This window comes from Oncorhynchus kisutch, unplaced genomic scaffold, assembly GCF_002021735.2.
Source record: "Oncorhynchus kisutch isolate 150728-3 unplaced genomic scaffold, Okis_V2 scaffold4040, whole genome shotgun sequence".
Taxonomy (NCBI): Eukaryota; Metazoa; Chordata; class Actinopteri; order Salmoniformes; family Salmonidae; genus Oncorhynchus; species Oncorhynchus kisutch.
Genome location: NW_022265985.1, coordinates 27,483 through 54,444, shown reverse-complemented (window position 1 = coordinate 54,444; position 26,962 = coordinate 27,483). Strand labels below are relative to the sequence as shown.

The window sequence follows — 26,962 nt, the reverse complement described above, 5'->3', positions numbered from 1 at the left end:
GGTGCCTCTCCTTGTAATCATCTCTGTTTCACCGTGAGTACGAGGTGCCTCTCCTTGTAGGCATCTCTGTTTGACCGTGAGTACGAGGTGCCTCTCCTTGTAGGCATCTCTGTTTTACCGTGAGTACGAGGTGCCTCTCCTTGTAGGCATCTCTGTTTGACCGTGAGTACGAGGTGCCTCTCCTTGCATCTCTGTTTGACCGTGAGTACGAGGTGCCTCTCCTTGTATCATCTCTGTTTCGACGCCAAACATGCCAATGCTGTATGTGACCAGAACGTTCCATTTTGGCCTCATCTGACCAGAGTACCCTCTTCAAGTCATAATTAGAATTACGTTTGGCAAACTCCAAGCGCTTGTGTCTTGGGGTCAGAAAGGGCTTTCTTCTGGCAACCCTTCCAAAGAGCCTATGGTTGTGGAGGTGGAGTCTGATGGTGCTTTCTTCTGGCAACCCTTCCAAAAGAGCCTGTGGTTGTGGAGGTGGAGTCTGATGGTGCTTTCTTCTGCAACCCTTCCAAAGAGCCTGTGGTTGTGGAGGTGGAGTCTGATGGTGCTTTCTTCTGCAACCCTTCCAAAGAGCCTGTGGTTGTGGAGGTGGAGTCTGATGGTGCTTTCTTCTGGTAACCCTTCCAAAGAGCCTGTGGTTGTGGAGTCTGGTGCTTTCTTCTGGTAACCCTTCCAAAGAGCCTGTGGTTGTGGAGGTGGCGTATGACGGTGCTTTTTGAAACCTGGTGACCCCAAGACGCCACCAAGGCCTGCAATTCTTTGACCGTTATTATTGGGGATTTGTTTGCTTCTCTCCCCATTCTCCTCCATATCCTCAGGGGGGAAAATGCATTTGCATCCTCTAACCGTGAGGTTTAACTGTTCCATATCTTTAGAGGTTTTTAAATAATTGCCCTGACAGTGCTCAGTGATATATGAAGGTCTTCGACCAGCTTTCTCTTTTGAACTGACAGTTATTTTGTTGACAGCGGGATATTGCATGCGTGTTTATACCCTAGTGAAACAGGAAGTGGTGTAATGGCTCAATATAGTTATTTAAGATTTAGGTACACGTAAATAAGTGGAACCCTAACCCACACATCAAAGGTACAAAATCTACTCTGACCAAAATATTATTGCAGATCACTTTGATGTATTTAGCTTTTCTATAAAGGTTTGGAAAAACAGGGAGACCTTTTTCCTGTCACCTTTAACCTGTATCCAAGGCTTTGTATTTGTTGCCTATGGTTAATGATGGCTGTGGTTACTGACACAATAGCCATGTTGCCAGCTAAGTTATTTGTTGGTGCGTGCCCTCTCCAAGGTGTCAGGAGCGTTCCACAGGGATGCTGGACCATGTTGACTCCAATGCTTTCCACAGTTGTGTCAAGTTGGCTGGATGTCTTTTGGGTGGTTTCTTGATACACAAAGGAAACTGAGTGTTAGAAACCCAACAGAATTGCAGTTCTTGGCACAAACCGGTGTGCCTGGCACCTACTACCATACCCCGTTCAAAGGCACTTAAATCTTGCCCATTCACCCTCTGAAAGGCACACATAGACAATTCATGTCTCAATTGTCTCAAGGCTTTAAAATCCTTGTTTAACCTGTCTCCTCCCCCTTCATCTACACTGATTGAAGTGGATTTAACAAGTTACATCAACAAGGGATCATAGCTTTCACCTGGTCAGTCATGGAAAGAGCAGGTGTTCCTAATGTTTTGTATACTCAGTGTATACTAGTAAGCCTATTTGGACAAGGCTGAATATGCACAAAATGGAAGTTAGAGGTAGCCTATATATATGAATGATTTAATGGAAAATGCATTGACTAAAATGACTGCATAAAATTAGACTAAAATTGTCCAGAGTTTTGGTCGACTGACGACAACTGAAACTAAGAAGGACAAAATGACTAAAAGCTATTTGTCAGACTCAAACTAAATCTAAAATGGCTGCCAAAATGAACACAGTCTCTGACTTCAGTGCATTCAAGACAACTGGGAACTCTGGGGGGGGGACTAAGCTGACTGGGAAAAATCACTTTGAACGGTTATCTCAGAATTACAAGTTGGAAACTCGGACATCATCCTAGAGCTCCAACTTCTCTGACTTGAAGATCACTGATGTCGTGATTTTTCCCAGTCTGAGATCTTTTTTTTTTTTTTTTCCCCAGAGTTCCCAGTTGTCTTGAACGCACCATGATTGTCCCCCTCTATGCTTCCCAGAATGGCCTAATGAACTGGAACAGGTTTTTCCCATCGCTGAGACACAGAGGACAGAACCTTCCCCCAGAGCTGCAGCCACACCCCTCTCCACCGCTGCAGCCACACCCCTCTCCACCGCTGCAGCCACACCCCTCTCCACAGCAGCTCCACCCCACAGCTCCTCCACTGCTGGAGCCCACAGCTCCTCCCTTGGTCAACACTCCTGTAGCTGAAGAACAGGTGAGCACTGTGAGTGAGTGCGGACACGGAATTGCGTTTCTTTACCAGTTTCGTGTTAGCATTTCTCTGATGTTTGTGTGTGTTTATTTCTGTTTCCCATAGGTTGCCAGATTGATGGAGATGGGCTTCTCCAGAATAGATGCTCAGGATGCCCTCAGAGCGTCCAACAACGACATCAACGTGGCAACCAACTTTCTACTGCAGCATTTAGGGTAGGGAGGAGTTTGAAAGATGTAGAACCTGAGAGAGTAAAACAACAGAGGGAACAGAATGAAGAGTGGGTCTGATCCAGTGAGCAGGGTCCTGGGGGTTTGAGGCCAGGGGGACCGGCCTGCTCTGGAGCTCCAGAGGACTACACAGAGAATAACTCAACACAGACTACACAATTACTAGGAGGAAAGGAGAGAGGAGGACAGTAATGCTGCTGCTGTCCACCGTGCTTCCTGAAGGGTGAATAGGGCTGTCCACAGTGCTTCCTGGTAGTGGGTACACAGCCCTGTTCCAGATAGTTTGGATACTCTGTCCTGTTCCAGATAGTTTGAATACTCTGTCCTGTCACCTTGCTGCTGAGGGACAGAAGATGGAGGATCAGAAGGCTGCTATACTCAGGGCTTGTTGCATCTAGTGTCTTCTCTATACTCTAGCATTACCGTGGTTCATTACTACTTCCTCCACCTCACACACACACACACACACACACACACACACACACACACACACACACACACACACACACACACACACACACACACACACACACACACATTTGCCAGTCCCTAAAGGTTTTCTTTTGTGTCATTTGTCCATGGACAGTGAATACAGGAGTTTGTTTGACTTCTGCAGAATTCATCTAAAATCTTAAAGGGGTTTGAAATGAGGAGAATATACTAAATTATGGAAACTGTCAATCTTGTATACTCAATGAAAAACATCTGCACATGTAATACTTAGTGGATGGCTTGTATGTTTAGCTGCTCAGTGGCTACATTCTGGTTAACTACACTATGGAATAAAATCATGGTGACAAGATATTAATTATTTAAACTGATTCACTAGTTTTTCACAAAATCATTGAGGATTTAACACTTATTTATATAATTTTTATTTACTTTTTGTTTTATGTGACTGACTGTATAAACAGAGGTGTGCTTGTTGTTTGGTTAACCTATGCCTGTGTGTAGTGTCATTATGCTACAGATTACAAATGATTAACAATTTAACAAACTGCTTCCAACCACTGAAATATATGCAATGTGCTCTGCTGTGGTAACCGTGCTGCCCATACAGCGTTACAACAGTATAATGGCCTAATGAATAAACCTACCTCTCACCTTCAGATGCTTTTCTGCTTTACTTCACAGCATTACTCCTATAACATTTTTATTGTGCTTTGGGATGGCTGCACTGACAACCATGGCGAATAATAGTTCCCGTTTTGAGAGAAATATTGGTTTTACACTGCCATCTCCAGGTCGTTGTTGGAATAGGCACTTTCTGCCAGAGCCTAAATTGTAAGGTGCTCTGAATGTTGCTGTTTGATTCTCAGCGGAATTAGAAATCATGACAATAAACCCGTTTTTATTCTAGAATTTTTTTGGCCGGAAAATGTCTTCTATTTAACACAAAGTGCTATTCTTTCAACAACAGCCCAGCCAACTTTACCTCCAGAGTCCCATCATCCTCCACGGAAGAACACGTCCATGTAGACGCAGATGACGTGTCTGCCCGCTGCAGGAAAAGTATCTGGGTTATGTAGCTACGAAGGCAGACAGATCCCAGTTAGTTAACGTTAGCTACCTTATGTCAACTGTCCTATCTGGTGAATTCAAATGCCAGCTAGCCTGTCACCCCCCTGTGTAGACAGATATTAACGTTACGCCAAGAAACGTTTAGCTAACTAGGTTCGTCGAGAGAAGAGGAAAATGTGCTCCCTGCACAGAGCGAGAGGCTCTGTTTTGGTGATCTTCCTTCTGCTACACAGCGCTACAAGTTTCTATCTACCGGGTCTGGCCCCTGTTAGTTTTTGTGAACCAGGACAAGCTGGGAAAGAGAATGAAGTACCGGACTGTAAGGTAGTTAGATCTAAAAAAATAAGTTAAAATGCGCCAACGGTTTCATGCTATCGTCCTTCTAATTATCAGCTGGCAAGTAAAGCTAGCTACCAGTTAACTTGCCTGCTAGCTGCTAATGTTAGCATTCTGAAACTCCTTGGAAGGGATCAGAACAGCTTGCTGTCTTGGTTACCATGAGAAGCAGGATAGCTGTCATAATGATGAATCACTAGGTAACGTTAGTAGAATCTAAATGTAGCTAGTTAGAACCAGTGTTGTTGGCCAACCAGTCACAGTAAGCTATCTGTAATGCATATTGCTAGCTAGCTACTTAGCACCCCCTACGAGCTAGTTGGGCTACTACTTGTGAGACAACTGCTTAACTTGTGTTGTAGATAGCTAATTAGTTCATCCATACTTTTGATCAGAAGTTACTTGTCATTAAAAAATGTAATTATGTCCCAAATTCCGTATTATCCTAATCTAAAAGAGAGCTGTCAACTGCATGACAGTTGTCTTTGAGGAAGGGCCTGAATAAGAACGGATAAGAATCAATTCCACTGCAGGACAGGACATAAAGAAATCCTGTAAAGTTATGTAGCCCTCCTCCTCCCTCCCATTTCAGATCTCTAGTCGTTGTGCCTTTGAGAAAAAAAATAGCTGTAATGTGTGCTGTATTCTAGATGTTGTTGCCGATACATTTTGAGAAAATAACTGCTTTTCATTGTTTTTCAGTCGACCATCGAGATATTTGTGAACAGACTGGATTCTGTGGAGTCTGTCTTACCCTATGAATACACTGCGTAAGTACATCAGGAACAACAACTTCTTATTGGTCTTCTACAATTCTCAGTCTTGCTGCTGAAGGCTGTGGGTTCGGTGCTTTTGGACAGTGTTCTTATTGTGTAGTTGCAGACTTAGTGTACGGGGAAGATATAGGTTGCGTTCCAAATGACTCCCTATACAGTGCACTACTTTTGACCAGCGACCTATGGGCCGTGGCCAAAAGTAGTGCACTGTGTAAGGAATAGGGTGACATTTGGGATACAGACATGTGTTGGGAACATGGTGAAGTCAGCCAGGGTAGGACTAGGCGCACTAATACGGTCTGATAAACTAGAGCATCTCTCTGTCACCATCCTCTCTGACTCTTTCTCCTCTCTGTCACTCACCATCCTCTCTGTCACTCACCATCCTCTCCTACTCTTTCTCACCTGTCTCTTTCTCCCGCTCTGTCACTATAGCAGCACCAGCGATATCCAACTGTGATTGGAATTCTGAAGTCCATAGACAGTGTTAATAATACTCTATTGCAGTGCTTGACTTGGACAGGAACTCACTGGGGCTGAGTTCCGGCACCTCTTATAGAATATTAGCTCAAAAGTATGATGGGGCTCCTGCACCTAAATACAAACAGTACCGGCACCTATTTCAGTCCAAGTCGAGCACTGTTCTATTACAGTAGTTCTGCTTCAACAAAATGGCTGCCTAATGTTTAAGATTAGCTGAATCATGGTTTAGAGAAATAGTCAATAGAAGATATAGATATTGGCTTAAGTGAAAGAAACAGGCCAGTTTCAGTCCTTACTCTGGATCTGAAAACTCCAGTGGCATTAAATCAAAGATGGAATACTTTGATAACAATAGCTACTTAGGGTTATTATGTGGCATCTGAATGACTTGATTTATTATTTACCTGAGTTAAATGTGATACTAGAGGCCTCAACATGCTCAGCCACAGGAGCTGTTCTGTCACGTCGTTAGAGGACACTAATGTCCCTTTTCCACCGAGGGGTCGTGGAGAGGGTCAGGGGACTGTAATTGAAGTGACGTTGCAGTGTTAAGTGTGCGTGAGAAATGTGGCCTTCTTTATGTTAGCTTGCTGTGTGATGAGAGAGGAGAGGTTGTTGTTGAAATGTGGCCTTCTTTATGTTAGCTTGCTGTGTGACGAGAGAGGAGAGGTTGTTGTTGAAATGTGGCCTTATTTATGTTAGCTTGCTGTGTGACGAGAGAGGAGAGGTTGTTGTTGAAATGTGGCCTTCTTTATGTTAGCTTGCTGTGTGATGAGAGAGGAGAGGTTGTTGTTGAAATGTGGCCTTCTTTATGTTAGCTTGCTGTGTGACGAGAGAGGAGAGGTTGTTGTTGAAATGTGGCCTTCTTTATGTTAGCTTGCTGTGTGATGAGAGAGGAGAGGTTGTTGTTGAAATCTGGGTATCAGAGAAAAAGTACCAGCAGCAGATGGTTTAAGAAGACAAAATGCTCCAGTTTGTGAACTGAAGTAGAAATCATATGTTGCGTTAACTCTCAGGGCATGTTCATCTTGTTATGGGCTGGCTTGGTGTTGTGGGGAACTCTCAGGGCATGTTCATCTTGTTATGGGCTGGCTTGGTGTTGTGGGGAACTCTCAGGGCATGTTCATCTTGTTATGGGCTGGCTTGGTGTTGTGGGGAACTCTCAGGGCATGTTCATCTTGTTATGGGCTGGCTTGGTGTTGTGGGGAACTCTCAGGGCATGTTCATCTTGTTATGGGCTGGCTTGGTGTTGTGGGGACTCTCAGGGCATGTTCATCTTGTTATGGGCTGGCTTGGTGTTGTGGGGAACTCTCAGGGCATGTTCATCTTGTTATGGGCTGGCTTGGTGTTGTGGGGAACTCTCAGGGCATGTTCATCTTGTTATGGGCTGGCTTGGTGTTGTGGGGAACTCTCAGGGCATGTTCATCTTGTTATGGGCTGGCTTGGTGTTGTGGGGACTCTCAGGGCATGTTCATCTTGTTATGGGCTGGCTTGGTGTTGTGGGGACTCTCAGGGCATGTTCATCTTGTTATGGGCTGGCTTGGTGTTGTGGGGACTCTCAGGGCATGTTCATCTTGTTATGGGCTGGCTTGGTGTTGTGGGGAACTCTCAGGGCATGTTCATCTTGTTATGGGCTGGCTTGGTGTTGTGGGGAACTCTCAGGGCATGTTCATCTTGTTATGGGCTGGCTTGGTGTTGTGGGGAACTCTCAGGGCATGTTCATCTTGTTATGGGCTGGCTTGGTGTTGTGGGGACTCTCAGGGCATGTTCATCTTGTTATGGGCTGGCTTGGTGTTGTGGGGACTCTCAGGGCATGTTCATCTTGTTATGGGCTGGCTTGGTGTTGTGGGGACTCTCAGGGCATGTTCATCTTGTTATGGGCTGGCTTGGTGTTGTGGGGAACTCTCAGGGCATGTTCATCTTGTTATGGGCTGGCTTGGTGTTGTGGGGAACTCTCAGGGCATGTTCATCTTGTTATGGGCTGGCTTGGTGTTGTGGAGAACTCTCAGGGCATGTTCATCTTGTTATGGGCTGGCTTGGTGTTGTGGAGAACTCTCAGGGCATGTTCATCTTGTTATGGGCTGGCTTGGTGTTGTGGGGAACTCTCAGGGCATGTTCATCTTGTTATGGGCTGGCTTGGTGTTGTGGAGAACTCTCAGGGCATGTTCATCTTGTTATGGGCTGGCTTGGTGTTGTGGGGAACTCTCAGGGCATGTTCATCTTGTTATGGGCTGGCTTGGTGTTGTGGGGACTCTCAGGGCATGTTCATCTTGTTATGGGCTGGCTTGGTGTTGTGGGGAACTCTCAGGGCATGTTCATCTTGTTATGGGCTGGCTTGGTGTTGTGGGGAACTCTCAGGGCATGTTCATCTTGTTATGGGCTGGCTTGGTGTTGTGGGGAACTCTCAGGGCATGTTCATCTTGTTATGGGCTGGCTTGGTGTTGTGGGGAACTCTCAGGGCATGTTCATCTTGTTATGGGCTGGCTTGGTGTTGTGGGGAACTCTCAGGGCATGTTCATCTTGTTATGGGCTGGCTTGGTGTTGTGGGGACTCTCAGGGCATGTTCATCTTGTTATGGGCTGGCTTGGTGTTGTGGGGACTCTCAGGGCATGTTCATCTTGTAATGGGCTGGCTTGGTGTTGTGGGGACTCTCAGGGCATGTTCATCTTGTTATGGGCTGGCTTGGTGTTGTGGGGACTCTCAGGGCATGTTCATCTTGTTATGGGCTGGCTTGGTGTTGTGGGGGACTCTCAGGGCATGTTCATCTTGTTATGGGCTGGCTTGGTGTTGTGGGGAACTCTCAGGGCATGTTCATCTTGTTATGGGCTGGCTTGGTGTTGTGGGGAACTCTCAGGGCATGTTCATCTTGTTATGGGCTGGCTTGGTGTTGTGGGGAACTCTCAGGGCATGTTCATCTTGTTATGGGCTGGCTTGGTGTTGTGGGGAACTCTCAGGGCATGTTCATCTTGTTATGGGCTGGCTTGGTGTTGTGGGGAACTCTCAGGGCATGTTCATCTTGTTATGGGCTGGCTTGGTGTTGTGGGGAACTCTCAGGGCATGTTCATCTTGTTATGGGCTGGCTTGGTGTTGTGGGGAACTCTCAGGGCATGTTCATCTTGTTATGGGCTGGCTTGGTGTTGTGGGGAACTCTCAGGGCATGTTCATCTTGTTATGGGCTGGCTTGGTGTTGTGGGGAACTCTCAGGGCATGTTCATCTTGTTATGGGCTGGCTTGGTGTTGTGGGGAACTCTCAGGGCATGTTCATCTTGTTATGGGCTGGCTTGGTGTTGTGGGGAACTCTCAGGGCATGTTCATCTTGTTATGGGCTGGCTTGGTGTTGTGGGGAACTCTCAGGGCATGTTCATCTTGTTATGGGCTGGCTTGGTGTTGTGGGGAACTCTCAGGGCATGTTCATCTTGTTATGGGCTGGCTTGGTGTTGTGGGGAACTCTCAGGGCATGTTCATCTTGTTATGGGCTGGCTTGGTGTTGTGGGGAACTCTCAGGGCATGTTCATCTTGTTATGGGCTGGCTTGGTGTTGTGGGGAACTCTCAGGGCATGTTCATCTTGTTATGGGCTGGCTTGGTGTTGTGGGGACTCTCAGGGCATGTTCATCTTGTTATGGGCTGGCTTGGTGTTGTGGGGAACTCTCAGGGCATGTTCATCTTGTTATGGGCTGGCTTGGTGTTGTGGGGACTCTCAGGGCATGTTCATCTTGTTATGGGCTGGCTTGGTGTTGTGGGGAACTCTCAGGGCATGTTCATCTTGTTATGGGCTGGCTTGGTGTTGTGGGGAACTCTCAGGGCATGTTCATCTTGTTATGGGCTGGCTTGGTGTTGTGGGGAACTCTCAGGGCATGTTCATCTTGTTATGGGCTGGCTTGGTGTTGTGGGGAACTCTCAGGGCATGTTCATCTTGTTATGGGCTGGCTTGGTGTTGTGGGGAACTCTCAGGGCATGTTCATCTTGTTATGGGCTGGCTTGGTGTTGTGGGGAACTCTCAGGGCATGTTCATCTTGTTATGGGCTGGCTTGGTGTTGTGGGGAACTCTCAGGGCATGTTCATCTTGTTATGGGCTGGCTTGGTGTTGTGGGGAACTCTCAGGGCATGTTCATCTTGTTATGAGCTGGCTTGGTGTTGTGGGGAACTCTCAGGGCATGTTCATCTTGTTATGGGCTGGCTTGGTGTTGTGGGGAACTCTCAGGGCATGTTCATCTTGTTATGGGCTGGCTTGGTGTTGTGGGGAACTCTCAGGGCATGTTCATCTTGTTATGGGCTGGCTTGGTGTTGTGGGGAACTCTCAGGGCATGTTCATCTTGTTATGGGCTGGCTTGGTGTTGTGGGGAACTCTCAGGGCATGTTCATCTTATGGGCTGGCTTGGTGTTGTGGGGAACTCTCAGGGCATGTTCATCTTGTTATGGGCTGGCTTGGTGTTGTGGGGAACTCTCAGGGCATGTTCATCTTGTTATGGGCTGGCTTGGTGTTGTGGGGAACTCTCAGGGCATGTTCATCTTGTTATGGGCTGGCTTGGTGTTGTGGGGAACTCTCAGGGCATGTTCATCTTATGGGCTGGCTTGGTGTTGCTGAAACAGAACGTTTGTCAACTCTCTTTTTCTCTCCTCGTATTCTTCAGGTTTGATTTCTGCGCTATCGACTCTGAGAAGCGCCCGTCTGAGAATTTGGGTCAGGTTTTGTTTGGCGAGAGAATTGAGCCCTCTCCCTACAAGGTGGGTGATGTACACACACACACACACACACACACTTTAATATCCTGTTTGTATTACATTTCTAATCTCATTACAATGTTCTGCACCTTCATACCTCACTCCGAATGACCGACTCCCCCTTCACTCTGGTGTGTACAACCTGTACCTACATGCTAAATCAGGGATGGGCAACTCTGATGGGGGTGGGGGCCACAAAAAACCTGAACTCATCATGGGGGGGGTCGCAGTTGCTCACATGTCTGCGTAGCCACATCCATACCAACCCCGGATAACAAGTTTAGATTGCTACATTTGTTATCCAGTAAGCTATCTGAAATATGTTAGTTAACATGGGCTAGTTGGCTGACCATCACTGACTGACATAACAAGAGAAAAACTGCTGATTCACAGCAAAATTAGAAATGTCACCCTGTGTATTCTACTGGTCTAACTCTCAGCAGGAAGTTGAGTAAATCATTGTATGTCTGTGTGTTGAAGTTTGAGTTCAAGAAGAAGGTGGATTGTAAGCCGGTGTGTACTAAATCCTACAACACCAACAAGCCAGAGGACAAAGCCCACCTGGACTTTCTGAAGAAAGGCATGTTGCTCAACTACCAGCACCACTGGTAAGATGGTCATACTGCTCACTACCAGCACCACTGGTTAGATATTCATACTGCTAACTACCAGCACCACTGGTTAGATAGTCATACTGCTAACTACCAGCACCACTGGTTAGATAGTCATACTGCTCACTACCAGCACCGCTGGTAAGATAGTCATACTGCTCACTACCAGCACCGCTGGTAAGATAGTCATACTGCTAACTACCAGCACCACTGGTTAGATATTCATACTGCTCACTACCAGCACCACTGGTAAGATAGTCATACTGCTAACTTCCAGCACCACTGGTTAGATATTCATACTGCTCACTACCAGCACCACTGGTAAGATAGTCATACTGCTAACTACCAGCACCACTGGTTAGATATTCATACTGCTCACTACCAGCACCACTGGTAAGATAGTCATACTGCTAACTACCAGCACCACTGGTTAGATAGTCATACTGCTCACTACCAGCACCACTGGTAAGATAGTCATACTGCTAACTACCAGCACCACTGGTTAGATATTCATACTGCTCACTACCAGCACCACTGGTAAGATAGTCATACTGCTAACTACCAGCACCACTGGTTAGATATTCATACTGCTCACTACCAGCACCACTGGTAAGATAGTCATACTGCTAACTACCAGCACCACTGGTTAGATATTCATACTGCTCACTACCAGCACCACTGGTAAGATAGTCATACTGCTAACTACCAGCACCACTGGTTAGATAGTCATACTGGTTAGATAGTCATACTGCTCACTACCAGCACCACTGGTAAGATAGTCATACTGCTAACTACCAGCACCACTGGTTAGATAGTCATACTGCTCACTACCAGCACCACTGGTAAGATAGTCATACTGCTCACTACCAGCACCGCTGGTAAGATAGTCATACTGCTCACTACCAGCACCGCTGGTAAGATAGTCATACTGCTCACTACCAGCACCGCTGGTAAGATAGTCATACTGCTCACTACCAGCACCGCTGGTTAGATAGTCATACTGGTTAGATAGTCATACTGCTCTCTACCAGCACCACTGGTAAGATAGTCATACTGCTCACTACCAGCACCACTGGTAAGATAGTCATACTGCTCACTACCAGCACCACTGGTAAGATATTCATACTGCTAACTACCAGCACCACTGGTTTGATAGTCGTACTGGTTTGATAGTCGTACTGGTTAGATAGTCATACTGGTTAGATATTCATACTGCTAACTACCAGCACCACTGGTTAGATAGTCATACTGGTTAGATAGTCATACTGGTTAGATAGTCATACTGGTTAGAGATCCATTCTCTGTTTTGTGCAACAGACACATATCTAATTTTCCTCTGAATTGAGATGTAAACACACATTTCCCATACAGGAAGTCTAGAGTTCACAAGCTGGGATTCAACCCAGACTTCAGACACCTGCACTGACTCATGTGGCCAATAGGTGTCGAGCTTGGCTTGTATTGTCCTCTGACCCCATAGACACCACTGACCCAATCCCAAATAGATCCCTGAACATTAGGCAGTTGTGAAGATCTGAGAGGATGTGATTGGCATTGACCAGGGGTAGGCGACTAAATTAAACCTCTGACTGAATGTTGTCAGAGCGGATGGGAGGGTGGGTCAGAACATCATCATGATAATCATTTGTGCACTGCAAATTGACCATAACTAAGCCCAAAAAGAGATTGCATTTGAAAATAACATTTTTATACCATGGTCACATTGATACGATTAAGTATTTATAAAAAAAATACATTTGGGCTGAATTCCTGGTGATTTAGCTGGTCTAAAATCCAACAAAACAAATACTAACTTTGTTGCCCCAAAAACGACTCTTGTTGCCGAGCGCTGGTATCCGATATATGGTGAAACTTCCTCCTAGCCTATCAGAGGACAGGGTGGAGTTATTACCATATAGCTCACACCTCTCAAATCCAATCAGATCTCCACAAGTGTTTAGGGGTCGATTTTGGGATTGGACCACAGTCTCAACCGCACACTGTCCTTAACCCTGTGTCTACCTCTCCTGTACCTCTCCTGTACAGTGGACAACATGCTGTATCCCTGTCTGTCTCCTGTACAGTGGACAACATGCTGTATCCCTGTCTGTCTCCTGTAGGATAGTGGACAAAATGCTGTATCCCTGTCTGTCTCCTGTAGGATAGTGGACAACATGCTGTATCCCTGTCTGTCTCCTGTAGGATAGTGGACAACATGCTGTATCCCTGTCTGTCTCCTGTAGGATAGTGGACAACATGCTGTATCCCTGTCTGTCTCCTGTAGGATAGTGGACAACGTGCTGTATCCCTGTCTGTCTCCTGTAGGATAGTGGACAACATGCTGTATCCCTGTCTGTCTCCTGTAGGATAGTGGACAACATGCTGTATCCCTGTCTGTCTCCTGTAGGATAGTGGACAACGTGCTGTATCCCTGTCTGTCTCCTGTAGGATAGTGGACAACATGCTGTATCCTGTAGGATAGTGGACAACGTGCTGTATCCCTGTCTGTCTCCTGTAGGATAGTGGACAACATGCTGTATCCCTGTCTGTCTCCTGTAGGATAGTGGACAACGTGCTGTATCCCTGTCTGTCTCCTGTAGGATAGTGGACAACATGCTGTATCCCTGTCTGTCTCCTGTAGGATAGTGGACAACATGCTGTATCCCTGTCTGTCTCCTGTAGGATAGTGGACAACATGCTGTCTCCTGTAGGATAGTGGACAACGTGCTGTATCCCTGTCTGTCTCCTGTAGGATAGTGGACAACATGCTGTATCTCTGTCTGTCTCCTGTAGGATAGTGGACAACATGCTGTATCCCTGTCTGTCTCCTGTATGATAGTGGACAACGTGCTGTATCTCTGTCTGTCTCCTGTAGGATAGTGGACAACATGCTGTATCCCTGTCTGCCTCCTGTATGATAGTGGACAACGTGCTGTATCCCTGTCTGTCTCCTGTAGGATAGTGGACAACGTGCTGTATCCCTGTCTGTCTCCTGTAGGATAGTGGACAACGTGCTGTATCCCTGTCTGTCTCCTGTAGGATAGTGGACAACATGCTGTCTCCTGTAGGATAGTGGACAACATGCTGTATCCCTGTCTGTCTCCTGTAGGATAGTGGACAACATGCTGTATCCCTGTCTGTCTCCTGTAGGATAGTGGACAACATGCTGTATCCCTGTCTGTCTCCTGTAGGATAGTGGACAACATGCTGTATCCCTGTCTGTCTCCTGTAGGATAGTGGACAACATGCTGTATCCCTGTCTGTCTCCTGTAGGATAGTGGACAACATGCTGTATCCCTGTCTGTCTCCTGTAGGATAGTGGACAACATGCTGTATCCCTGTCTGTCTCCTGTAGGATAGTGGACAACATGCTGTATCCCTGTCTGTCTCCTGTAGGATAGTGGACAACATGCTGTATCCCTGTCTGTCTCCTGTAGGATAGTGGACAACATGCTGTATCCCTGTCTGTCTCCTGTAGGATAGTGGACAACATGCTGTCTCCTGTAGGATAGTGGACAACATGCTGTATCCCTGTCTGTCTCCTGTAGGATAGTGGACAACGTGCTGTATCCCTGTCTGTCTCCTGTAGGATAGTGGACAACATGCTGTATCCCTGTCTGTCTCCTGTAGGATAGTGGACAACATGCTGTATCCCTGTCTGTCTCCTGTAGGATAGTGGACAACATGCTGTATCCCTGTCTGTCTCCTGTAGGAGAGTGGACAACATGCTGTCTCCTGTAGGATAGTGGACAACATGCTGTATCCCTGTCTGTCTCCTGTAGGATAGTGGACAACATGCCGGTGACCTGGTGTTATGACGTGGAGGACGGACAGAAGTTCTGTAACCCAGGGTTTCCCATTGGCTGCTACGTCACTGAGGCGGGACGACCCAAAGACGCTTGTGTTGTCAACGTGAGTCCATTCATATCCTGTGTGTGGAGGTTAGGCCTCTGAGTAGGGCCATTTTTTTTAGTCAGTTAAACGTTTTGCTAGACAGACAGAACACATTATAAGACATTATAAAGGCTTATATTTGCTTATAATATGTTTATAAAGCACATAACTTAAGCGTTTCCTCGTTCCAGTCTGACTTTAAGGACAAAGACACATTCTACGTCTTCAACCATGTTGACATCACCATCCACTATCATGTGGTGGAGAACGAGGCTGCTGGGGCTAGACTGGTCGCTGCCAAGATGGAGCCCAAGAGGTAGGAGGTCAAACGGTCGCTTCACTCAGGGGACAATCCTCACGGTCACTTAGTCATTCATTGATGTGAAGTTAGAATTCACCCCTTAAGGGTTTTCTAGTTCTTAACAATGAATTATTTATTTCTCTAGTCTCCATGAAATGTTCATCCTTAGATAATGTGTGTTTCTACTCCAAGTAACGATGTCTCTCTTTAATTCACATCACGTATTTATTTATTGTGACTTATTCTCTCCTCCTTCCCACCTCCCCTCTTCTTCCTCCCCTCTTCTTCCTCCCCTCTTCTTCCTCCCCTCTTCTTCCTCCCCTCTTCTTCCTCTCCTCTCTTCCTCTTCCTCCTCTCCTCCAAAGCTATAAACACACCAAAGTGGAGGCCCCCGACTGTGCAGGGGGGCCCATGTACCTGAACAACAAGTTCAGTGGAGAGCTGAAGATCGGCTATACCTACTCTGTCCAGTTTGTGGTATGTTCCTAAACCCCATGACCGTTTGTAAATGGAAATGCCTCTGTCTGTGTGACTGACTCGGTTCAGTCTCTGGTTGCCTACGTGCTCTAACGCCGGCTAGCCCACTGAGCTAAAGCCTAGACATACGCTTGGGGAGCTAATGCGAGTGGTCAGGTCTCAGGAGAGGTTAGTCATGTGCTCTGGTCAGTGGGTGTAATATAAAAGCTGGTGTTGTATCTAGGAGGACACGCACATAAGATGGGCGTCACGTTGGGACTACATTCTGGAGTCCATGCCCCACACCAACATTCAGTGGTTCAGGTGAGTCTCTCTCACACACACACACACACACACACACACACACACACACACACACACACACACACACACACACCCCTTCTGTCTGTAACTGTGTGTGTATTGTCTTGTCCCCCAGCATCATGAACTCTCTGGTGATCGTTCTCTTCCTGTCTGGTATGGTGGCTATGATCATGCTGAGGACTCTACATAAGGACATTGCCAGATACAACCAGATGGACTCTGTGGTGAGTCTGGTAAATCCTCCACAGTAATCGGGCTGATTGGTTTCCCTTCAGGTCCCAGTCCGCCATGTTGGTTTCCCTTCAGGTCCCAGTCCGCCATGTTGGTTTCCCTTCAGGTCCCACGGTCCCAGTCCACCATGTTGGTTTCCCCTCAGGTCCCACAGTCCCAGTCCGCCATGTTGGTTTCCCTTCAGGTCCCACGGTCCCAGTCCACCATGTTGGTTTCCCTTCAGGTCCCACGGTCCCAGTCCACCATGTTGGTTTGTGGGATGTGTCATATGAGGGCTCTGTCTGTGTGACACTGGCAAGGGTTATCTAGTGCACACAAACACACAGACATGTCTCTGATGAGGAGTGACAGGGCAGTGGTCTGGTCTACTGGTCTGGTACAGACACAAACACACAGACATGTCCCTGATGAGGAGTGACAGGGCAATGGTCTGGTCTACTGGTTCGGTACAGACACAAACACACAGACATGTCCCTGATGAGGAGTGACAGGGTAGTGGTCTGCTCTACTGGTTCGGTACAGACACACAGAACCCCAACAACTGGCTCCAAGCTCTGATTGGCTCCAGCCAGCTGGTGGAGGCTTTGGTTACGACCTCGGGGTGTGTGACCTTGTGTACTCTCCATCTACCATCTCTCATCTCTCCATCTCCAGGAAAACTGACAGCAGATGTTCTCTAGGATGGCTTGTGGGGGTCACTAGGGGTGACATGTATCTATATTACCCCCCCACACCAGCACCTCTCACCCCCGACCCCCTCCCCTACCAGTATTGTAGTCTCTATCTGTCTCCGAGTTCAGTCATTATTTCAGCAGCTCTGTCCCCTCAGCCCCTCCCCCTAGCGATCAGACTCTTTTCAGCCCCTCCCCCTAGCGATCAGACTCCCTTCAGCCCCTCCCCCTAGCGATCAGACTGACAGGTAGCGTCACCGCGGCGACCAGCCTGCTCGTGTTCCAACCCTCTGAAGTCTATCACCGCTAATTGACAGGAGAGACCCCACTCCCTCATCTTCTCCCCCCTGTTATATCCTGCTGGGTTCCCCCCCTCACACCCTCCCTGTCCTCTCCTCATTTGGCCTGAACATTCTTGCTGTTTTGTGATGGTCTTTTTATAGTGAGAGATGTGGTGATGAAGATGTTATATAGAATAAATCCAGTTGAAAGTGAAACTAAGTGAAGGTCTTCCCCTCCTCCCTCTCTGCTGGTCGTGTCAGGAAGATGCCCAGGAGGAGTTTGGCTGGAAGCTGGTCCATGGAGACGTCTTCCGGCCTCCCAGGAAAGGCATGCTCCTCTCTGTCTTTCTGGGATCAGGAACTCAGATCTTCATCATGATGTTCGTCACTCTCTGTGAGTTCTACAATCTACAGCTCTGTGTTTCTGTCTACCTGTTGACTTGTAGGAATGCAAAACAAACCTTCTACACTTGTCCAGAACATTTACTTGTCATTACCCAAAAACAAATTAGCAAGGTAGCATTTAGTATAGAGGAAGTAGTTAGTTACTTCTACTCTGAGATTAGGACTAGTGTTTCACTTATTTAATGCATTAACTGACGGTTATCTTAGTTATTTAATGCATTAACTGACAGTCATCTTGGTTATTTAATGCATTAACTGACAGTCATCTTAGTTATTTAATGTAGTCACTGACAGTCATCTTAGTTATTTAATGTAGTCACTGACAGTCATCTTAGTTATTTAATGTAGTCACTGACAGTCATCTTGGTTATTTAATGTAGTCACTGACAGTCATCTTAGTTATTTAATGTAGTCACTGACAGTCATCTTGGTTATTTAATATAGTCACTGACAGTTATTTAATGTAGTCACTGACAGTCATCTTAGTTATTTAATGTAGTCACTGACAGTCATCTTAGTTATTTAATGTAGTCACTGACAGTCATCTTGGTTATTTAATGTAGTCACTGACAGTCATCTTAGTTATTTAATGTTACTGACAGTCATCTTAGTTATTTAATGTAGTCACTGACAGTTATTTAATGTAGTCACTGACAGTCATCTTAGTTATTTAATGTAGTCACTGACAGTTATTTAATGTAGTCACTGACAGTCATCTTAGTTATTTAATGTAGTCACTGACAGTCATCTTAGTTATTTAATGTAGTCACTGACAGTCATCTTAGTTATTTAATTATTCAGTAGCAGAAAAGGACCAACAATAACAGCACACAGTTCAGTCAAACCCAACGGTGTGTTTATTTTCTGCTCCATATCCATTGTGTTCCCCTTGTCCAGTCTTTGCCTGCCTGGGCTTCCTGTCCCCGGCGAACCGCGGTGCCCTGATGACGTGTGCCGTGGTGCTCTGGGTCCTACTGGGCACACCAGCCGGCTACGTGGCTGCCCGCTTCTACAAGTGTAAGTGAACATTTGGGCCGAGGGGGGGAAAGGGTCACGACCCCAACTTGACCCTGAAAAGTCGACCAGTCACGACCCAACTGTGCTGGAGGGTAGCTCGTTAGGCCCAATCAGTGTCAGTTGGGGGGGGTGATAGTCTCTGTGTCAATTACTGGTTCAGTGTTCTGTAGAGGCCTGTAGCAGTAGGGGTCCCCCAACCCTCCCTAGCAACACATGCTCTATGGCCTGAATCCTGCCTCCCTGATAAAGGCTATATGCCTCAACACCTTGGAAGTAAAGAAAGAAGTTTGAATTTCCAAGAAACGTCTGTTTGTCTTCCAAGAGTTGCTGACTGTTTGTCTTCCAAGAGTTGCTGACTGTTTCTCTTCATGTCTGCTCTCTGTGATGTCACAGCCTTTGGTGGGGAGAAATGGAAGACTAACGTCCTGCTGACCTGCTTCCTGTGTCCTGGGTGAGTCTGACTGTACATTGGTTGAGGAGATAGACGTTAGTTTGTGGTTACGGTCAGGGTTGTTAGTTGACGTCTGTCTCTGTGTTCAGGGTTGTTAGTTGACGTCTGTCTCTGTGTTCAGGGTTGATAGTTGACGTCTGTCTCTGTGTTCAGGGTTGATAGTTGACGTCTGTCTCTGTGTTCAGGGTTGATAGTTGACGTCTGTCTCTGTGTTCAGGGTTGATAGTTGACGTCTGTCTCTGTGTTCAGGGTTGATAGTTGACGTCTGTCTCTGTGTTCAGGGTTGATAGTTGACGTCTGTCTCTGTGTTCAGGGTTGATAGTTGACGTCTGTCTCTGTGTTCAGGGTTGATAGTTGACGTCTGTCTCTGTGTTCAGGGTTGATAGTTGACGTCTGTCTCTGTGTTCAGGGTTGATAGTTGACGTCTGTCTCTGTGTTCAGGGTTGATAGTTGACGTCTGTCTCTGTGTTCAGGGTTGATAGTTGACGTCTGTCTCTGTGTTCAGGGTTGATAGTTGACGTCTGTCTCTGTGTTCAGGGTTGATAGTTGACGTCTGTCTCTGTGTTCAGGGTTGATAGTTGACGTCTGTCTCTGTGTTCAGGGTTGATAGTTGACGTCTGTCTCTGTGTTCAGGGTTGTGTTTGCTGATTTCTTTGTGATGAATCTGATCCTGTGGGGAGAGGGCTCGTCTGCAGCCATGCCCTTTGGCACCCTGGTGGCCATCTTGGCTCTGTGGTTCTGCATCTCTGTCCCCCTCACCTTCATAGGGGCCTACTTCGGCTTCAAGAAGACCGTGAGTACAAGCACACGTCAATATGTGAATACATTCAAACATACACTGTGTCACACACACAAGTCTGTGTGCATATCATGCCTTTCATACTCCTCCCTTCTGTCATGTGATTGGTGCATTTCAGGGGATTGAGCACCCTGTGCGGACCAATCAGATCCCTCGTCAGATCCCGGAGCAGTCGTTCTACACCAGATCTCTCCCAGGGATCGTCATGGGGGGGATCCTCCCGTTCGGCTGTATCTTCATCCAGCTCTTCTTCATCCTCAACAGCATCTGGTGAGTGTCTCAGTTCAGCTACCCTGCAGACGCTGCTGCTCTGTTTTGGGACTGCTACACGAGCAGCTTGTCGCGAAGGCAGAACCAGTCAGTGAGGTTAAAGGTGAACGGGGTTGAGTGAGTAACTGACTACGGCTCTGTAGGTTGACTAGTGGTTGGAGTGAAGCAGAGGACAGCGTGTTTTAAAGGGGTTTCTTTATGATGGATGGTTGTGTCTCACCAGATGCTAGAGCAGTGGGTTATCTTTATGATGGATGGTTGTGTCTCACCAGATGCTAGAGCAGTGGGTTATCTTTATGATGTATGGTTGTGTCTCACCAGATGCTAGAGCAGTGGGTTATCTTTATGATGGATGGTTGTGTCTCACCAGATGCTAGATCAGTGGGTTATCTTTATGATGGATGGTTGTGTCTCACCAGATGCTAGATCAGTGGGTTATCTTTAGGATGTATGGTTGTGTCTCACCAGATGCTAGATCAGTGGGTAATCTTTAGGATGTATGGTTGTGTCTCACCAGATGCTAGAGCAGTGGGTTATCTTTATGATGGATGGTTGTGTCTCACCAGATGCTAGAGCAGTGGGTTATCTTTAGGCTGTATGGTTGTGTCTCACCAGATGCTAGAGCAGTGGGTTATCTTTATGATGTATGGTTGTCTCACCAGATGCTAGAGCAGTGGGTTATCTTTATGATGTATGGTTGTGTCTCACCAGATGCTAGAGCAGTGGGTTATCTTTATGATGGATGGTTGTGTCTCACTAGATGCTAGAGCAGTGGGTTATCTTTATGATGTATGGTTGTGTCTCACCAGATGCTAGAGCAGTGGGTTATCTTTATGATGTATGGTTGTGTCTCACCAGATGCTAGAGCAGTGGGTTATCTTTATGATGGATGGTTGTGTCTCACTAGATGCTAGAGCAGTGGGTTATCTTTATGATGGATGGTTGTATCTCACCAGATGCTAGAGCAGTGGGTTATCTTTATGATGTATGGTTGTCTCACCAGATGCTAGAGCAGTGGGTTATCTTTATGATGTATGGTTGTGTCTCACCAGATGCTAGAGCAGTGGGTTATCTTTATGATGTATGGTTGTGTCTCACCAGATGCTAGAGCAGTGGGTAATCTTTAGGATGTATGGTTGTGTCTCACCAGATGCTAGAGCAGTGGGTTATCTTTATGATGGATGGTTGTGTCTCACCAGATGCTAGAGCAGTGGGTAATCTTTAGGATGTATGGTTGTCTCACCAGATGCTAGAGCAGTGGGTTATCTTTATGATGGATGGTTGTGTCTCACCAGATGCTAGATCAGTGGGTTATCTTTAGGATGTATGGTTGTGTCTCACCAGATGCTAGATCAGTGGGTTATCTTTAGGATGGATGGTTGTGTCTCACCAGATGCTAGAGCAGTGGGTAATCTTTAGGATGTATGGTTGTGTCTCACCAGATGCTAGAGCAGTGGGTTATCTTTATGATGGATGGTTGTGTCTCACCAGATGCTAGATCAGTGGGTTATCTTTAGGATGTATGGTTGTGTCTCACCAGATGCTAGAGCAGTGGGTTATCTTTAGGATGTATGGTTGTGTCTCACCAGATGCTAGAGCAGTGGGTTATCTTTATGATGTATAGTTGTCTCACCAGATGCTAGAGCAGTGGGTTATCTTTATGATGTATGGTTGTGTCTCACCAGATGCTAGAGCAGTGGGTTATCTTTATGATGTATGGTTGTGTCTCACCAGATGCTAGATCAGTGGGTAATCTTTATGATGTATGGTTGTGTCTCACCAGATGCTAGAGCAGTGGGTTATCTTTATGATGTATGGTTGTGTCTCACCAGATGCTAGAGCAGTGGGTTATCTTTATGATGGATGGTTGTGTCTCACAACAGGTCTCACCAGATGTACTACATGTTTGGGTTCCTGTTTCTGGTGTTCATCATCCTGGTAATCACCTGCTCTGAGGCCACCATCCTACTCTGCTACTTCCACCTCTGTGCCGAGGTAAGACACCACACACCATCCTACTCTGCTACTTCCACCTCTGTGCCGAGGTAAGACACCACACACACCATCCTACTCTGCTACTTCCACCTCTGTGCCGAGGTAAGACACCACACACACCATCCTACTCTGCTACTTCCACCTCTGTGCCGAGGTAAGACACCACACACACCATCCTACTCTGCTACTTCCACCTCTGTGCCGAGGTAAGACACCACACACACCATCCTACTCTGCTACTTCCTCCTCTGTGCTGAGGTAAGACACCACACACACACACCATCCTACTCTGCTACTTCCACCTCTGTGCTGAGGTAAGACACCACACACACACACCATCCTACTCTGCTACTTCCTCCTCTGTGCTGAGGTTAGACACCACACACACACACCATCCTACTCTGCTACTTCCACCTCTGTGCCGAGGTAAGACACCACACACACCATCCTACTCTGCTACTTCCTCCTCTGTGCTGAGGTTAGACACCACACACACACACCATCCTACTCTGCTACTTCCACCTCTGTGCTGAGGTAAGACACCACACACACACACACCATCCTACTCTGCTAATTCCACCACTGTGCTCAGGTAAGACACCACACACACACACCTTCCTACTCTGCTACTTCCTCCTCTGTGCTGAGGTTAGACACCACACACACACACACCATCCTACTCTGCTACTTCCTCCTCTGTGCTGAGGTAAGACACCACACACACACACCATCCTACTCTGCTACTTCCACCTCTGTGCTGAGGTAAGACACCACACACACACACCATCCTACTCTGCTACTTCCTCCTCTGTGCTGAGGTTAGACACCACACACACACACACCATCCTACTCTGCTACTTCCACCTCTGTGCTGAGGTAAGACACCACACACACACACCATCCTACTCTGCTACTTCCTCCTCTGTGCTGAGGTTAGACACCACACACACACCATCCTACTCTGCTACTTCCACCTCTGTGCTGAGGTAAGACACCACACACACACACCATCCTACTCTGCTACTTCCTCCTCTGTGCTGAGGTAAGACACCACACACACACCATCCTACTCTGCTACTTCCACCTCTGTGCTGAGGTTAGACACCACACACACACACACCATCCTACTCTGCTACTTCCTCCTCTGTGCTGAGGTTAGACACCACACACACACCATCCTACTCTGCTACTTCCACCTCTGTGCTGAGTTATGACGATCTGAGCATTTCCTGGTCGGGTCATGTGACCAATGGCAATAGTGCCCTTAATGACGAGGATGAAGGGACTGTTTCTCAAATCCTCTTTCTTTGATTCCTAACAGCTTCTCTCTTTAAAAGATAAGTTCCCAAACAAGGGACCTGGAATCTCCTTCTCCACTACGGTTGAGAAGGAGAGTATACAGGATGAAAGGAATAACAGGAAGTTTAATTAAGGAAGCGCTACGTTCTCTCTCTCCATCAGGACTATCACTGGCAGTGGTGTTCCTTCCTGACCAGTGGTCTTGTCTTAGTAAAGATGTTCTAAACACAGAGATATCTAACTGTTCTCTCTGTCTCCATCAGGACTATCACTGGCAGTGTTGTTCCTTCCTGACCAGTGGTCTTGTCTTAGTAAAGATGTTCTAAACACAGAGATATCTAACTGTTCTCTCTGTCTCCATCAGGACTACCACTGGCAGTGGCGTTCCTTCCTGACCAGTGGTTTCACGGCCGTCTACTTCCTGGTCTATGCCATCCACTACTTCTTCTCCAAGCTCCAGATCACAGGATTGGCTAGCACCATCCTCTACTTTGGTTACACCATGATCATGGCTCTCATCTTCTTCTTATTCACAGGTAGGTAGCTGGGGGGGGCGGGGCTTCATACTGTAGCTTGCCATGAATAGGATGGACCAGGTCAGAGGGCAGAGGTTATCCTCATTAGTCCAGTTCAATGGACTGGACCAAATAGGACTGGGCATCCTCCCACCCTGACTGTTATGCTGCCTTTCTGGGGTTTAGGTTGAGGTGCAGCTCTACTCGTTTTCACACACACAGTCGGATGGTGTGTGTGTGTGTGTGTGTGTGTGTGTGTGTGTGTGTGTGTGTGTGTGGCGTCTTTTGTCGTATCAATGAGAGTTTCCTAGACAGCAGGATGTGGGATTGACAAATGGCCCTGGGAAAGTGTGATTTTCATAGTTTCTCTCTTTCTGTCAATTACATTTCTTGTCTCTCTCTCTCTCTCCATCAGGAACGATTGGATTCTTCGCCTGTTTCTGGTTCGTCACCAAGATCTATAGCGTAGTGAAGGTGGACTGAGTAGTTAACCAAAAACTAAACCAATGGATTTTCCTGTTTACTCTGCCACGCCCCCTCCCCCCTCACCCCTCCCACCTCACCCTCCCTGGGCTGGAGGGACACTATTGTTACGTTACACCCTGACTGCGTACGGTGACCAGGGCCCACTGGTCTAAATAGGGATCTGTTTGGAACACAACCCCTGTCTACTGCGTGGAAGACGCATTTTTGTCAGAGCAGCAAGACACCAGAGTCTTCCCGTGTGTGTGTGTGTGTGTGTGTGTGTGTGTACACACACATCTATACATAATGTAGTCTGGAGTGCAGGAAATACCTGTTGGAGGTCCAGAACCTACTGCACATCGATGAAACATCCCTTATTCACCTCTGACAAATGGAAACCGGAAATCTAGAAGGTTGTGACTATTAACCCCCCCCCCGGTTACAGTTAGTTTCTGTCCCCACGTTGGCGCACTAAGGTGATTTTACGTTGTCATTCAAACTATTAATAGTGTTGGACAATATGATTGTAAATAACTTGTTTTTTTCTAATGCTGATGAATGATTTGGGGTCGTAATAAGTTTATAATGTGCGATGGAATTCCTCCTCTAACCCATGTTCTGGGCTGGTAGTGTAGATGGATGAGAGTCCCAAATGGCACTCCTAGTCTGCACTACAAAAGTAGTCTGCACTATGTAGGGAATAGGGTGCAATTTGGGATGAACACATTTTCTCTGGGGTTTGTTTGTTTTTATTTTGTATTATAAATGCTTGAGTATTAATCAACTGGTCTGTTATTTAACTTTATATTCCAATTACATATTTTTCTGTCTTCTTTATTTAATTTTTGCCTCAGACACGTGCCTCATCAGTAGTTCATTTTATTTTCAAAAACCCACCGTTTGGGATTTTGTGAAAGGCATCATCGACTTCTATGTTCCAAATGGCACCCTATTCCCTATGTCGTGCACTACCCTTGATCAAGGGTTCGGATCTAAAGTAGTGCACCACATAGGGAATAGGGTGCCATTTGGGACATCGTCCATCAGTTATGTGGGGCTCTGATTCTTATAACCTTTCAGTGTAAATATACTCTCTTCATAAATGATACTAGTTTCATTAGTCTGACCGAGCATCTGGGTTCCTTCTCTCCTTCACTGGTTTGAAATGATGTAATTATGATCTGAAAAATAAGAAATGGTCCATTCAAAATAAAACAATGTTCCTGTTTTGAGTGTTTTTGTTTTCCTGTGTCTTTAAGAGCGGAGTCAGTGTAAAGTATTGGACAACTCAGTCAAGTGAGGTTGATATATTGATCCGGGGCTGAGGAGAGGCCCTGCTGTGGTGCCCACTAAGCTGAGGAGAGGCCCTGCTGTGGTGCCCACTAAGCTGAGGAGAGGCCCTGCTGTGGTGCCCACTAAGCTGAGGAGAGGCCCTGCTGTGGTGCCCACTAAGCTGAGGAGAGGCCCTGCTGTGGTGCCCACTAAGCTGAGGATGACCTAAAGGTCACATAAAGGCAAGACCTTCTGTACAATTCGCTGACATTTGTGAGATGGGAACGACGGGGAAGTTCCCCCACAGAGCCAGAGCACCTCACTGCCGACGGAGGCTTGGTCAAGAATGGTCACAGTGGTCAGGCTGGTTATAATGATCACAGTGGTCAGGCTGGTTATAATGATCACAGTGGTCAAGCTGGTTATAATTATCACAGTGGTCAGGCTGGTTATAATGATCACAGTGGTCAAGCTGGTTATAATTATCACAGTGGTCAGGCTGGTTATAATGATCGCAGTGGTCAGGCTGGTTATAATGATCAGACTGGTTATAATGATCACAGCGGTCAGGCTGGTTATAATGATCACAGTGGTCAGGCTGGTTATAATGATCACAGCGGTCAGGCTGGTTATAATGATCACAGTGGTCAGGCTGGTTATAATGATCACAGTGGTCAGACTGGTTATAATGATCACAATGGTCAGGCTGGTTATAATGATCACAGTGGTCAGGCTGGTTATAATGATCAGGCTGGTTATAATGATCAGGCTGGTTATAATGATCAGACTGGTTATAATGATCACAGCAGTCAGGCTGGTTATAATGATCACAGTGGTCAGACTGGTTATAATGATCACAGTGGTCAGGCTGGTTATAATGATCACAGCGGTCAGGCTGGTTATAATGGTCACAGTGGTCAGGCTGGTTATAATGGTCACAGTGGTCAGGCTGGTTATAATGGTCAGGCTGGTTATAATGGTCACAGTGGTCAGGCTGGTTATAATGGTCAGGCTGGTTATAATGATCAGGCTGGTTATAATGATCACAGCGGTCAGGCTGGTTATAATGATCAGGCTGGTTATAATGGTCACAGTGGTCAGGCTGGTTATAATGATCACAGTGGTCAGGCTGATTATAATGATCACAGTGGTCAGGCTGATTATAATGATCACAGTGGTCAGGCTGGTTATAAAGGTCAGGCTGGTTATAA

At 46.7% G+C, this 26,962-nt stretch overlaps 2 protein-coding genes across 4 annotated transcripts in view; both read left to right on the top strand.

Annotated features, from left to right (window-relative positions):
* Positions 1-3,764, top strand: part of LOC116373414 (ubiquitin-associated domain-containing protein 2) — a 31,000-nt gene extending 27,236 nt beyond the window's left edge. Inside the window, exons 8-9 of one of the 2 annotated variants that reach the window (XM_031821984.1) lie at positions 2,210-2,428; positions 2,531-3,764. In XM_031821984.1, the coding sequence (XP_031677844.1) occupies positions 2,210-2,428; positions 2,531-2,644 (333 nt within the window). In that variant the 3' untranslated portion in view covers positions 2,645-3,764. Of the gene's footprint in view, positions 1-2,209; positions 2,438-2,530 lie in introns of both variants that reach the window. The other variant, XM_031821982.1, reaches the window with a different exon arrangement.
* A 203-nt stretch (positions 3,765-3,967) lies between these two features.
* LOC109879477 (transmembrane 9 superfamily member 2) lies at positions 3,968-25,711 on the top strand. 2 transcript variants are annotated; one of them, XM_031821977.1, is made up of 17 exons: positions 3,968-4,500; positions 5,215-5,282; positions 10,404-10,497; positions 10,975-11,102; positions 14,888-15,017; positions 15,191-15,315; positions 15,666-15,777; positions 16,001-16,080; positions 16,196-16,304; positions 17,525-17,657; positions 18,566-18,685; positions 19,079-19,136; positions 19,770-19,929; positions 20,054-20,205; positions 22,089-22,200; positions 23,864-24,035; positions 24,430-25,711. In XM_031821977.1, exons 1-17 carry the CDS (start codon positions 4,351-4,353, stop codon positions 24,495-24,497), a joined length of 1,971 nt encoding a protein of 656 aa, XP_031677837.1. In that variant the 5' UTR covers positions 3,968-4,350; the 3' UTR covers positions 24,498-25,711. The 2 variants fall into 2 exon arrangements, with proteins under 2 accessions (XP_031677837.1, XP_031677838.1); XM_031821978.1 differs by lacking the exons at positions 23,864-24,035; positions 24,430-25,711 and adding an exon at positions 23,662-23,739 and having other exon boundaries at positions 4,141-4,500.
* Positions 25,712-26,962: the final 1,251 nt, after the last annotated feature.

Excerpts from the sequence above, each read along its gene's own strand:
- LOC109879477 (XM_031821977.1), top strand. The coding sequence starts at position 4,351 with ATGTGCTCCCTGCACAGAGCGAGAGGCTCTGTTTTGGTGATCTTCCTT. Across the intron at positions 11,103-14,887 it reads CTCAACTACCAGCACCACTG|GATAGTGGACAACATGCCGG; the intron begins GTAAGATGGTCA and ends TGTCTCCTGTAG. Across the intron at positions 20,206-22,088 it reads TTCATCCTCAACAGCATCTG|GTCTCACCAGATGTACTACA; the intron begins GTGAGTGTCTCA and ends GTCTCACAACAG.